General features: G+C 44.7%; 1 protein-coding gene across 5 annotated transcripts in view; it reads right to left on the bottom strand.

Annotated features, from left to right (window-relative positions):
* LOC121536473 (tensin-1-like) overlaps positions 1-14063 on the bottom strand; it is a 318940-nt gene that overhangs the window by 266816 nt on the left and 38061 nt on the right. The window contains exon 1 of one of the 5 annotated variants that reach the window (XM_045206743.1): positions 2223-2365. The exons of the other annotated variants lie outside the window; for them this stretch is intronic. Coding sequence (XP_045062678.1) covers positions 2223-2237 — 15 coding nt within the window. The 5' untranslated portion in view covers positions 2238-2365. Of the gene's footprint in view, positions 1-2222; positions 2366-14063 lie in introns of those variants that run through there. 5 annotated transcript variants of the gene reach the window in all.

Raw genomic sequence — 14063 nt, 5'->3', positions numbered from 1 at the left:
AATCTACACACAATACCCGATAATGACAAAGTGAAAGCAGGTTTTTAGAAATGTTTGCAAATGCATTAAAAATTTAAAACAGAAATACCTAATTCACATAAGTATTCAGACCTTTTGCTATGATACTCTAAATTGAGCTCAGGTGCATCCTGTTTCCATTGTTCATCCCCAGAGCGGCCAGCTCTAGGAAGAGTCTTGGTGGTTCCAAACTTCTTCCATTTAAGAATGATGGAAGCCACTGTGTTCTTGTGGACCTTCAATGCTGCAGAAATGTTTTGGTACCCTTCCCCAGATCTGTGCCTCGACACAATCCTGTCTCTGAGCTCTACGGACAATTTCTTCGACCTCATGGCTTGGTTTTTGCTCTGACATGCACTGTCAACTGTTGGACCTTATATAGACAGGTGTGTGCCTTTCCAAATCGTGTCCAATCAATTGAATTTACCACAGGTGGACTCCAATCAAGTTGTAGAAACATCTCAAGGATGATCAATGGAAACCGGATGCACCTGAGCTCAATTTCGAGTCTCATGGCAAAGGGTCTGAATCACCTGACCTTGTTGTTGTTTTTGGTTTGAGGTCACATTACGTGGCATGAGCCCGCATACCACACTAACCACAGGGTAAAGGCTGGGCTAAATGTTTTGACTTGCTGGTCAGCCATACGGTTAGCTGACTGACAGTGGTCACAAGAGGTGGCTATTGTGACCGTACACTTTTCTGTTACGCACCCCTGCGCTAAGTAGCCAGACGTCCTACCCACCACGATGACGGAGACACGCTCCGCTTGAGGGGCTCTATACCATGAGCACTACCAGTAAGCGTGACTGACTCAACTAAAAGTTGACTTCTATGTCCGCAGCAAGCACTGTGACCGGGAATGCAAGACATGCATCCCAAAGACTATTTTAACTATCGCACCATGCACCTACACTCTTAGAAAAAAAGGGTTCCAAAACGGTTCTGCGGCTGTCCCTACAGGAGAACCCTTCTTAGTTCCAGGTAGAACCCTTTTTGCTTCAAGGTATAACTATTTTGAGTTCCATTTAGAACCCTCTGTTGAACCCAAAAGGGTCCTAACTGGAACCAAAAGGGGTTATTTAAAGGGTTCTCCTATGGGGAAAGCCAAAGAGTGTACAGTATTAATTCACTACAATTTAATTCACAATCCCGCTCCACTTAGTAGTTGAATGTTTCTCAGAGTGAACAAAAAACTATTGTCTTTGTATGTCAACTCAACCATGACAGGGTCTTTACTCTAGAGCTGAAGAAGGTTGACATGGACAACGGAGACACAGACCTCTCAACAAGTGGCCTCTCATCCAAGGAGAGAGACAGAACCAGATACAGTATATTCTATCTCCATGGCTTTAAAACAACACAGTCAAGCCTTTGTTTGAGCACTTGACTCTAACAGAGGTCCAAATCAAATCAGGAATTCCTCATCTGCTTTGTTTGACAGATAAGCTTTTAACTGTTAAAAGGGAGCTTCTGTTAGAAACCCCTGGGCAGGTAGTGAGTTCCATAAAAGTATTTCAAAAAAGCTTCAAGTGTTTAAGTCAACGAATGCTATTTGCGGTCTTTTCCAGTCATGGAAAAGACTTGAAATTACAGGTTAGAGGTGTTGGAAAATGGCTTCCTCAACCCAATGTTGTTAACTGAGAAAAGTAGTAGTCAGTAAGCCTTTGAGCTATTAGATACCCCTACCACTGACTGAAGTGTGCCCTGCAAACATGTTGACAACCCAGTAAACCCTTTGTTCAATGTGCTGTATGTCTGTACAACATAAAGGTGAGTGGCTCCAGATAACATTTGAAAACACCATTTGAAAATGTAAATTGAACATTATTAAACTCAAATATTGAGAGTGATTTAATAAGCACAGATCGGATTCCACTGAATTAGATAAACTGTCCAGTGACACAATCTTCAACAAATGTCCTTTACTTGTACCATGTTGAGTCCTCATTTTGTTTACTTAAAAAGAGAAAAATCACAAAGGCACAGAGCCTTTCAAAGAGCTTGTATCTCAATATCCAATCACAAAAATCCCGTTGCTTATCTGCACATAGAAAGCCATCGTCTAAAACATTGGATTAAATGTTACGTAAAACCGTGCTGCAGTTTATCTCTCGTTGTTTACCGACTGAACGCAGCCCTCTCAAGAGGGAGTCAAATCCACGACCCTTCTCCAGTTCCAATGTGGTTAACAGAGCACTCACCAGCCAGAAGGACATTGCAGAGCTTTCAATAGGACAACCGCTCCTCTCTTAGGTCCAGAACCCGGTAAGGTCCAGATAATGCATTTAGGCTTGCCTGGGGCTCATGAGGATTGTGCTATAGTCCCACTAGTAACACAAACTGAACTGAGAGACACAGCCTGGCAGTCTTTATCCTGACATTTCCTGAGCTGCATTGTTAACAAGGGAAAGAGGAAACACACACACACACACACTTACAGACACATGCTCACACACACAACTCTCTCTCTCACACATAGACACAGGCACAAGCGTGCACGCACACTCATACTTACACAAACACACACCGGCATGCTTTTACATAACACACACACACAGTGGAAAGACTGACTCTCAGGGGGTCCAATCATGGAGCGACCTGCAGAGTGTAGCTACAGCAGGAGCTGATGTTCCTTCCTTTCTGTTTTGGGCCGAGGTCAGCGTTTAACCTGTGGCTGGCGGGGAGGTCTGCTCACCAGGACGCTTCACTTCCTTGTTGATCATTGACAGAACATGGAAACCTTTCCAGTCAGTCTCGCAAGACGGAGCAATGGGTAAGGGGTCAGAGAAGAGCAATGGGTAAGGGGTCAGAGAGAAGAGCAATGGGTAAGGGGTCAGAGAGAAGAGCAATGGGTAAGGGGTCTGAGAGAAGAGCAATGGGTAAGGGGTCTGAGAGAAGAGCAATGGGTAAGGGGTCAGAGAAGAGCAATGGGTAAGGGGTCAGTGAAGAGCAATGGGTAAGGTGTCAGAGAAGAGCAATGGGTAAGGGGTCAGAGAGAAGAGCAATGGGTAAGGGGTCAGAGAAGAGCAATGGGTAAGGGGTCAGAGAGAAGAGCAATGGGTAAGGGGTCTGAGAGAAGAGCAATGGGTAAGGGGTCTGAGAAGAGCAATGGGTAAGGGGTCAGAGAAGAGCAATGGGTAAGGGGTCAGAGAAGAGCAATGGGTAAGGGGTCAGAGAAGGACAATGGGTAAGGGGTCAGAGAAGAGCAATGGGTAAGGGGTCAGAGAAGAGCAATGGGTAAGGGGTCAGAGAAGGACAATGGGTAAGGGGTCAGAGAAGAGCAATGGGTAAGGGGTCTGAGAGAAGAGCAATGGGTAAGGGGTCTGAGAGAAGAGCAATGGGTAAGGGGTCAGAGAAGAGCAATGGGTAAGGGGTCAGAGAGAAGAGCAATGGGTAAGGGGTCAGAGAAGAGCAATGGGTAAGGGGTCAGAGAAGAGCAATGGGTAAGGGGTCAGAGAAGGACAATGGGTAAGGGGTCAGAGAAGAGCAATGGGTAAGGGGGTCAGAGAAGAGCAATGGGTAAGGGGTCTGAGAAGAGCAATGCGTAAGGGGTCAGAGAAGAGCAATGGGTAAGGGGTCAGAGAAGGACAATGGGTAAGGGGTCAGAGAAGAGCAATGGGTAAGGGGTCAGAGAAGAGCAATGGGTAAGGGGTCAGAGAAGGACAATGGATAAGGGGTCGAGAGAAGAGCAATGGGTAAGGGGTCTGAGAGAAGAGCAATGGGTAAGGGGTCTGAGAGAAGAGCAATGTGTAAGGGGTCAGAGAAGAGCAATGGGTAAGGGGTCAGAGAGAAGAGCAATGGGTAAGGGGTCAGAGAAGAGCAATGGGTAAGGGGTCAGAGAAGAGCAATGGGTAAGGGGTCAGAGAAGGACAATGGGTAAGGGGTCAGAGAAGAGCAATGGGTAAGGGGTCAGAGAAGAGCAATGGGTAAGGGGTCAGAGAAGGACAATGGGTAAGGGGTCAGAGAAGAGCAATGGGTAAGAGGTCAGAGAAGAGCAATGGGTAAGGGGTCAGAGAAGAGAAATGGGTAAGGGGTCAGAGAGAAGAGCAATGGGTAAGGGGTCAGAGAGAAGGGCAATGGATAAGGGGTCAGAGAAGAGCAATGGATAAGGGGTCAGAGAAGAGCAATGGGTAAGGGGTCAGAGAAGAGCAATGGGTAAGGGGTCAGAGAAGGACAATGGGTAAGGGGGTCTGAGAAGGACAATGGATAAGGGGTCTGAGAAGAGCAATGGGTAAGGGGTCAGAGAAGGACAATGGGTAAGGGGTCTGAGAAGGACAATGGATAAGGGGTCTGAGAAGAGCAATGGGTAAGGGGTCAGAGAAGGACAATGGGTAAGGGGTCAGAGAAGGGTAATGGGTAAGGGGTCAGAGAAGAGCAATGGGTAAGGGGTCAGAGAAGGGCAATGGGTAAGGGGTCAGAGAAGGGCAATGGGTAAGGGGGTCAGAGAAGAGCAATGGGTAAGGGGTCAGAGAGAAGAGCAATGGGTAAGGGGTCAGAGAAGGGCAATGGGTAAGGGGGTCAGAGAAGGGCAATGGGTAAGGGGTCAGAGAAGAGCAATGGGTAAGGGGTCTAGAGAAGAGCACTGGGTAAGGGGTCAGAGAAGGACAATGGGTAAGGGGTCAGAGAAGAGCAATGGGTAAGGGGTCAGAGAAGAGCAATGGGTAAGGGGTCAGAGAAGGACAATGGGTAAGGGGTCAGAGAAGAGCAATGGGTAAGGGGTCTGAGAGAAGAGCAATGGGTAAGGGGTCTGAGAGAAGAGCAATGGGTAAGGGGTCAGAGAAGAGCAATGGGTAAGGGGTCAGAGAGAAGAGCAATGGGTAAGGGGTCAGAGAAGAGCAATGGGTAAGGGGTCAGAGAAGAGCAATGGGTAAGGGGTCAGAGAAGGACAATGGGTAAGGGGTCAGAGAAGAGCAATGGGTAAGGGGTCAGAGAAGAGCAATGGGTAAGGGGTCTGAGAAGAGCAATGCGTAAGGGGTCAGAGAAGAGCAATGGGTAAGGGGTCAGAGAAGGACAATGGGTAAGGGGTCAGAGAAGAGCAATGGGTAAGGGGTCAGAGAAGAGCAATGGGTAAGGGGTCAGAGAAGGACAATGGATAAGGGGTCAGAGAAGAGCAATGGGTAAGGGGTCTGAGAGAAGAGCAATGGGTAAGGGGTCTGAGAGAAGAGCAATGTGTAAGGGGTCAGAGAAGAGCAATGGGTAAGGGGTCAGAGAGAAGAGCAATGGGTAAGGGGTCAGAGAAGAGCAATGGGTAAGGGGTCAGAGAAGAGCAATGGGTAAGGGGTCAGAGAAGGACAATGGGTAAGGGGTCAGAGAAGAGCAATGGGTAAGGGGTCAGAGAGGGTAAGGGGTCAGAAAAGGACAATGGATAAGGGGTCAGAGAAGAGCAATGGGTAAGAGGTCAGAGAAGAGCAATGGGTAAGGGGTCAGAGAAGAGAAATCGGTAAGGGGTCAGAGAGAAGAGCAATGGGTAAGGGGTCAGAGAGAAGGGCAATGGATAAGGGGTCAGAGAAGAGCAATGGATAAGGGGTCAGAGAAGAGCAATGGGTAAGGGGTCAGAGAAGAGCAATGGGTAAGGGGTCAGAGAAGGACAATGGGTAAGGGGTCTGAGAAGGACAATGGATAAGGGGTCTGAGAAGAGCAATGGGTAAGGGGTCAGAGAAGGACAATGGGTAAGGGGTCTGAGAAGGACAATGGATAAGGGGTCTGAGAAGAGCAATGGGTAAGGGGTCAGAGAAGGACAATGGGTAAGGGGTCAGAGAAGGGTAATGGGTAAGGGGTCAGAGAAGAGCAATGGGTAAGGGGTCAGAGAAGGGCAATGGGTAAGGGGTCAGAGAAGGGCAATGGGTAAGGGGTCAGAGAAGAGCAATGGGTAAGGGGTCAGAGAGAAGAGCAATGGGTAAGGGGTCAGAGAAGGGCAATGGGTAAGGGGTCAGAGAAGGGCAATGGGTAAGGGGTCAGAGAAGAGCAATGGGTAAGGGGTCAGAGAGAAGAGCGATGGGTAAGGGGTCAGAGAAGGGCAATGGGTAAGGGGTCAGAGAATGACAATGGGTAAGGGGTCAGAGAAGGGCAATGGGTAAGGGGTCAGAGAAGGGCAATGGGTAAGGGGTCAGAGAAGAGCAATGGGTAAGGGGTCAGAGAGAAGAGCAATGGGTAAGGGGTCAGAGAAGGGCAATGGGTAAGGGGTCAGAGAAGGGCAATGGGTAAGGGGTCAGAGAAGAGCAATGGGTAAGGGGTCAGAGAGAAGAGCAATAGGTAAGGGGTCAGAGAAGAGCAATGGGTAAGGGCTCTGAGAAGAGCAATGGGTAAGGGGTCAGAGAAGGACAATGGGTAAGGGGTCAGAGAAGGGTCTCTTAATGTGATATAGTAGCAGCTAAAGTTGAGAAGCCAAAACAGAGACCCATTCATTGTTTGATTTTAATTGACAACATAAAACATTCAACACATATGTTCTAGATAGTTAGTCAAAATACATTAACAGTTTTTCAATAATGTTGAAACAACAATACAAACATACATTAAAATCTATAAAGGAAGTAGTCAGACTTGGAGTACTCAGAGATTAAAACAATTAGATTTGAATAGGGCAGTGTGGCGAGCAGAACCAGGGCTGGGATGGGGTGAAGAGGTCAGGTGCACAGCCAGGGATCATTGAGGGGCCAGACAGGCCACAACCTCTTAACCCACAGGGTCAGCCTTTGTGTTTTAGCGGGCGCAAAAAACAATTTCAACCCAACACATTTATTGGAACTTTGACTGGTTACTTGTTGGTTACATTGACAACAGTGAGTGTCTTCAGGTAGGCAATAACTACTCTCCCACATCCCACCATTGAGTGTGAGATGAGTTGACGACGCGACATAACATTCCGGACGTCTTGTCCTCCATTGAAGGATGAAGCGGATGTTTGTCTCTTCCACAGAGGTGTCGTGTTTTCTTTTTCAGAGGCACTGTGTAAGTGACTGTTCGCAGGGAATATCAAAGATTACAGCAAATAATATTGCTAAACTCCAATGTACTGATAGAGGAAAAAAAAACTATTTGTATAAGAAGGGTATAATATTTATGAAGTACAGTGTAAACAAGGACGGTAAAATTATGTCACACAAGCAACTAACAGTGTTTAGAGGTGTATTCTCAATGCAAAATTATAACCAACTCATCGCGGCTCTGCCACAAAATTGGAAGAGGCAATTCCTTAAAGAAATGAAAGAATTAGTCTGTCTGCCACCCTTTAATAATCCTAAATGTCTTAAAAATTCTTAGCATAAATTGAAAAATGTATCAGTTTCACTTAAAGTCAAAAGGTTTGACAGCAATGCCGCATAAAATTCAAGTCAGTTAAGAACAGGTCTTTGATGTCCCAATACTTTGGCATCGGGTCTATGAACTGACATATAAAACACATCCATTTATACTGACTCTACAAACATGCACACCCACTCACATACAAGCTGCTGCTACTCTGTTTATCTTATGTCCTGTTGCCTAGTCACCTTACCCTTATACATATCTATCTCCATCACTCCAGAATCCCTGCACATTGTAAATATGGTATTGGAACTGACACTGTATATAGTATGCTTACTTACTTATTGTGTTCTTCATATTTGTTGTGTGTTTTTTCTAGTATTACATTGTTATTGACTATTGCATTGTTGGGTTTTGAGTTTTCAGGAAAGGCATTTCACTGTACTTGTGCATGTGACATTAAAACTAGAAACTAAACATTTTTAACTTTAAACTTTAAACTTATATTACATACTTTATAATGCAAAAAGAATGCTTAATATATTGAACAGTCAGTGTGCAGACTCTGCCACGAGGCAACAGAATCAATAGAGCATATTTTCTGTCCATCGGTGGCTTGCTTTTCGAGAGGTTCAGGAATGGTCGTTGAGCCATAATGTCTGTGTTCAGATTGACCTACAAACACTGCTGTTAGGGGATCTGAAAAACCACGATCAGTAGGTCAATGAGAAATATCATTATGCTCTTGGGTAAAGTATTTATTTTTAGGGGAATATCGGTCTAAATGTATTTTTATTTTTATTGTTTAGGGGGGTAGATCAGCTTTAATCAACTTCCATCAATGTAATTGTCTGCATCACTTCCAATCCCCCATATGTTTTTTTTTTCTTCACGCAAATGTATATATACACATACATACATATATACATACATATATATATATATACACACATACACATACATTTATATACACATATCCTTTTAAAAAATATATTTCCCTTTATTATTTCCAACCCCTCGCAGCAAAATCTGCAGAGCTGGGAAGATTGTATCCCCCATATAAATAACATTATGTTGGTAGCAAGAATTGTATATAATAATTTAAATTGAACAATTCTAAGTTTTGAATCCGGCATCGTTTTGCGTATCAGTTCATAAACACTATGCCATGGAATCGGTACGTCAAAAATCTCTTCCCAACTATTTTGCAATCTATATGGGACGGCTGTCAATCCTATCGGTCTAAATGTTACAAATAGAGAGGTTCAAGACCCTCGTAAGACATCACAGTAAAATGGAGGGATGTATTGGTATTGTACAGAAGGGTTGGAGTTAATATCAGAATGAATGGTGGATTGGTCGCTGTGGGTGAAAATCCAGCACTTGAAAAATTAGGAAATTAGGAATATACAGTGAGGGAAAAAAGTATTTGATCCCCTGCTGATTTTGTACGTTTGCCCACTGACAAAGAAATGATCAGTCTATAATTTTAATGTTAGGTTTATTTGAACAGTGAGAGACAGAATAACAAAAAAAAATCCAGAAAAACGCATGTCAAAAATGTTATAAATTGATTTGCATTTTAATGAGGGAAATAAGTATTTGACCCCTCTCAATCAGAAAGATTTCTGGCTCCCAGGTGTCTTTTATACAGGTAACGAGCTGAGATTAGGAGCTCACTCTAAAGGGAGTGCTCCTAATCTCAGCTTGCTACCTGTATAAAAGACACCTGTCCACAGAAGCAATCAATCAATCAGATTCCAAACTCTCCACCATGGCCAAGACCAAAGAGCTCTCCAAGGATGTCAGGGACAAGATTGTAGACCTACACAAGGCTGGAATGGGCTACAAGACCATCGCCAAGCAGCTTGGTGAGAAGGTGACAACAGTTGGTGCAATTATTCGCAAATGGAAGAAACACAAAAGACCTGTCAATCTCCCTCGGCCTGGGTCTCCATTCAAGATCTCACCTCGTGGAGTTGCAATGATCAGCACTTGAAACCATGAGAACTGTGAGGAATCAGCCCAGAACTACACGGGAGGATCTCAAGGCAGCTGGGACCATAGTCCCAGCCAAGAAAACAATTGGTAACACACTACGCCGTGAAGGACTGAAATCCTGCAGCGCCCGCAAGGTCCCCCTGCTCAAGAAAGCACATATACAGGCCCGTCTGAAGTTTGCCAATGAACATCTGAATGATTCAGAGGAGAACTGGGTGAAAGTGTTGTGGTCAGATGAGACCAAAATCGAGCTCTTTGGCATCAACTCAACTCGCCGTGTTTGGAGGAGGAGGAATGCTGCCTATGACCCCAAGAACACCATCCCCACCGTCAAAAATGGAGGTGGAAACATTATGCTTTGGAGGTGTTTTTCTGCTAAGGGGAAAGGACAATTTTCACCGCAACAAAGGGACGATGGACGGGGCCATGTACCGTCAAATCTTGGGTGAGAACCTCCTTCCCTCAGCCAGGGCATTGAAAATGGGTCGTGGATGGGTATTCCAGCATGACAATGACCCAAAACACACAGCCCAGGCAACAAAGGAGTGGCTCAAGAAGAAGCACATTAAGGTCCTGGAGTGGCCTAGCCAGTCTCCAGACCGTAATCCCATAGAAAATCTGTGGAGGGAGCTGAAGGTTCGAGTTGCCAAACGTCAGCCTCGAAACCATAATGACTTGGAGAAGATGAGGAGGAGAGGAGGAGTGGAACAAAATCCCTCCTGAGATGTGTGCAAACCTGGTGGCCAACTACAAGAAACGTCTGACCTCTGTGATTGCCAACAAGGGTTTTGCCACCAAGTACTAAGTCATGTTTTGCAGAGGGGTCAAATACTTATTTCCCTCATTAAAAATGCAAATCAATTTATAACATTTTTGACATGCGTTTTTCTGGATTTTTTTGTTGTTATTCTGTCTCTCACTGTTCAAATAAACCTACAATTTAAAATTATAGACTGATCATGTCTTTGTCAGTGGGCAAATGTACAAAATCAGCTGGGGATCAAATAGTTTTTTCCCTCACTGTATGTATCATTATTTAACTACATGTACCACACATGGGAGCAGAAATAGCTGTAGGTAGCAGTAGAAGTGTTGTTGTCCGTTAGTTTACTGCAATCAGGGGAGAGGTATTAGGCGTAACCCGCAGGGTTACCAGTCAAAAGTTTGGACACACCTACTCATTCAAGGGATTTTCTTAATTTTTACTATTTTTTACAATGTAGAATAATAGTGAAGACATCAAAACTATGAAATAACACATATGGAATCATGTAGTAACCAAAAAAGTGTTAAACAAATCAAAATATATTTTATATTTGAGATTCTTCAAAGTAGCCCCCCTTTGCCTTGATGACAGCTTTGCACACTCTTGGCATTCTCTCAACCAGCTTCATGAGGAATGCATTTCAATTAACAGGTGTGCCTTGTTAAAAGTTAATTTGTGGAATTTCTTTCCTTAATGCGTTTGAGCCAATCAGTTGTGTAGTGACAAGGTAGGGGTGGTATACAGAAGATAGCCCTATTTGGTAAAAGTCCAAGTCCATATTATGGCAAGAACAGCTCAAATAAGCAAAGAGAAACGACAGTCCATCATTACTTTAAGACATGAAGGTCAGTCAATACGGAACATTTCAAGAACTTTGAACGTTTCTTCAAGTGCAGTCGCAAAAAACATCAAGCGCTATGATGAAACTGGCTCTCATGAGGACCGCTACAGGAATGGAAGACCCAGAGTTACCTCTGCTGCAGAGGACAAGTTCATTAGAGTGACCAGCCTCAGAAATTGCAGCCCAAATAAATAATTCACAGAGTTCAAGTGACAGACACATCTCAACATCAACTGTTCAGAGGAGACTGTGTGAATCAGGCCTTCATGGTCAAATTGCTGCAAAGAAACCACTACTAAAGGACACCAATAAGAAGAAGAGACTTGCTTGGGACAAGAAACACGAGCAATGGACATTAGACCGGTGGGAATTTGTCCTTTGGTCTGGAGTCCAAATTGCAGATTTTTTGTTCCAACCGCCGTGTCTTTGTGAGACACGGTGTGGGTGAACGGATTATCTCTGCATGTGTATTTCCCACCGTAAAGCTTGGAGGAGGAGGTGTTATGGTGTGGGGGTGCTTTGCTGGTGACAGTGTCTGTGATTTATTTAGAATTCAAGGCACACTTAACCAGCATGGCTACCACAGCATTCTGCAGCGATACGCCATCCCATCTGGTTTGCGCTTAGTGGGACTATAATTTGTTTTTCAACAGAACAATGACCCAACACACCTCCAGGCTGTGTAAGGGCTATTTTACCAAGAAGGAGAGTGATGGAGTGCTGCATCAGATGACCTGGCCTCCACAATCCCCCGACCTCAACCCAATTGAGATGGTTTGGGATGAGTCGGACCGCAGAGTGAAGTAAAAGCAGCCAACAAGTGCTCAGCATATGTGGGAACTCCTTCAAGACTGTTGGAAAAGCATTCCAAGTGAAGCTAGTTGAGAGAATGCCAAGAGTGTGCAAAGCTGTCATCAAGGCAAAGGGTGGCTATTTGAAGAATCTCAAATCTCAAATATATTTTGATTTGTTAAACACTTTTTTGGTTACTACACGATTCCATATGTGTTATTTCATAGTTTTGATGTCTTCACTGTTATTCTACAATGTCGAAAATAGTAAAAATAAAGAAAAACCCTTGAATGAGTAGGTGTGTCCAAACTTTGGATTGGTGGAACCCAGAATCTATCTGCAATGTTAAAGCTGTAGGGCACTAGTGATACTCTCAGGCAGATATGTAGGATATTTTATCCCCCAAATCTACGAGGCACCAGGAGGCACACAATCCTGCATTCTCTTTCTAACACAGTAGAGGTGTTGACACCTCTTATCGTCATCAGCTTTACTGGAACGTCACGGACGCCCATATTTTTATACGCCTCTATTCTACCACAACGATATTACATAGAAAAGGGTGATTTTCAGATAAGGAGAGATTATACTATGTAAGGAAAGTAGCAGGGATGTGTTGATAGGGTGTTCAACTGAGTTTGTTGTCTGAAAGCGACCCAAAATATGTGTGTGTGCTCATAAAATTGGGTGTAAATAAAGACTCCCAGAACAATGTGTTCCCTAGCAGCAGCCAGGTCAGCAGAGGAAGCAGATTGGATGGTGAGTGTTCTCCAACACCATCATGGAGGGAGATAAAAAACACTTTCCATCAACAGGCTCAGCACAGGAAACACCGTGCCAAGCAGGAAGCGCCTGTCCAGAACAACAGACTGTGTGTGTGTGTGTGTGTGTGTGTGTGTGTGAGAGAGAGTGAGATGGAAACGACTGTAAACACAGCACCACACCCCCTCACTGAGCCCTTGGGGACCTTCTCACCGAGGTCGCACCACACCCCCCTCATGAGGGCGGACCGTGGATTGCGACATCTCCTGGATGCTTTCCAAGAAACCAATGAGAGTTATTGGGCAGATTTACATGTGGTCATGCATTAAGTCAATGCACTCCAAATGTGCTATCCGTGACATCATCCATGTTAATGCAGCAATACATATGGATGATGATCACTGAAGGCTAAAGATGAGTGGACAATGGACATCGTGTCTTACATGCTATGAATGTAAATATAACATCACCATACTTAATGCTTTTGAATTTATATTATAATATGTTTTGCTTTGCAGTGTATCACAGAGGCAAGTGCCGTGTGGGAGCATGTGAACACTGGTAAGGATTTGATATCGCAGGATCTCCTGTTGGGATTGACATGGGGCATTGACAAGGCCATGCTAGAAGAAAAGACAGGGCTATCAGGGACTAAAACACAAGGAAGGTTTATCAGGTCTCAGACCACATTGAGGATACATCGAAAGAAGGGGGAGGTTGGTTTCAAGGGGTTCACCTTGTCACTCAACTTCTGACAAGAGTTTCCTCACACAACCAATTGTAACCTTGGCGATAGAGATCCCGTCCAATGGCGGTGCCTTCTGCTAGGTAGCAAACGCTAGTCGGCTGTACCTGCACCAAGGTAGGTAGCGTTAGCAAACGCTAGTCAGCTTTACCTGCACCAAGGTAGGTAGCGTTAGCAAACGCTAGTCAGCTTTACCTGTGCCAAGGTAGGTAGCGTTAGCAAACGCTAGTCAGCTTTACCTGTGCCAAGGTATGTAGTGTTAGCAAACGCTAGTCAGCTTTACCTGCGCCAAGGTAGGTAGCGTTAGCAAACGCTAGTCAGCTTTACCTGCACCAAGGTAGGTAGCGTTAGCAAACGCTAGTCAGCTTTACCTGCACCAAGGTAGGTAGCGTTAGCAAACGCTAGTCAGCTTTACCTGCACCAAGGTAGGCAGCGTTAGCAAAACGCTAGTCAGCTTTACCTGTGCCAAAACTCTCCATCTTCTTTTTAAATAGTGAACCAACATGTTTTAAGCACGTTTATTTCAAGGAATACTGTTTTTCTCATGCTCTCTAGTCCCTCTGCAGCAGAAATATAGTATATAGCAATATCATTTAAATTTTAGTCAATTTTAGTCATTTAGTGAATACTTTTTTTTTTTTTTTCTTTCATACTGGTCCCCCGTGGGAATCGAACCCACAACCCTGGCGTTGCAAACGCCATGCTCTATCAACTGAGCTACATCCCTGCCGGCCATTCCCTCCCCTACCATGGACAACACTAGGTCAATTGTGCGCTGCCCATGAGTCTCCCGGAACCAGGATCTCTAGTGGCACAGCTAGCACTGCGATGCAGTGCCTTAGACCACTGCGCCACTCAGGAGAATATGTCTGGAACATCAAAAAATG

Source organism: Coregonus clupeaformis, chromosome 23 (genome assembly GCF_020615455.1).
Source record: "Coregonus clupeaformis isolate EN_2021a chromosome 23, ASM2061545v1, whole genome shotgun sequence".
Lineage (NCBI taxonomy): Eukaryota > Metazoa > Chordata > Actinopteri > Salmoniformes > Salmonidae > Coregonus > Coregonus clupeaformis.
The sequence above is the reverse complement of the archived record's forward strand: the minus strand, read 5'-3'. Positions and strand labels throughout refer to the sequence as shown.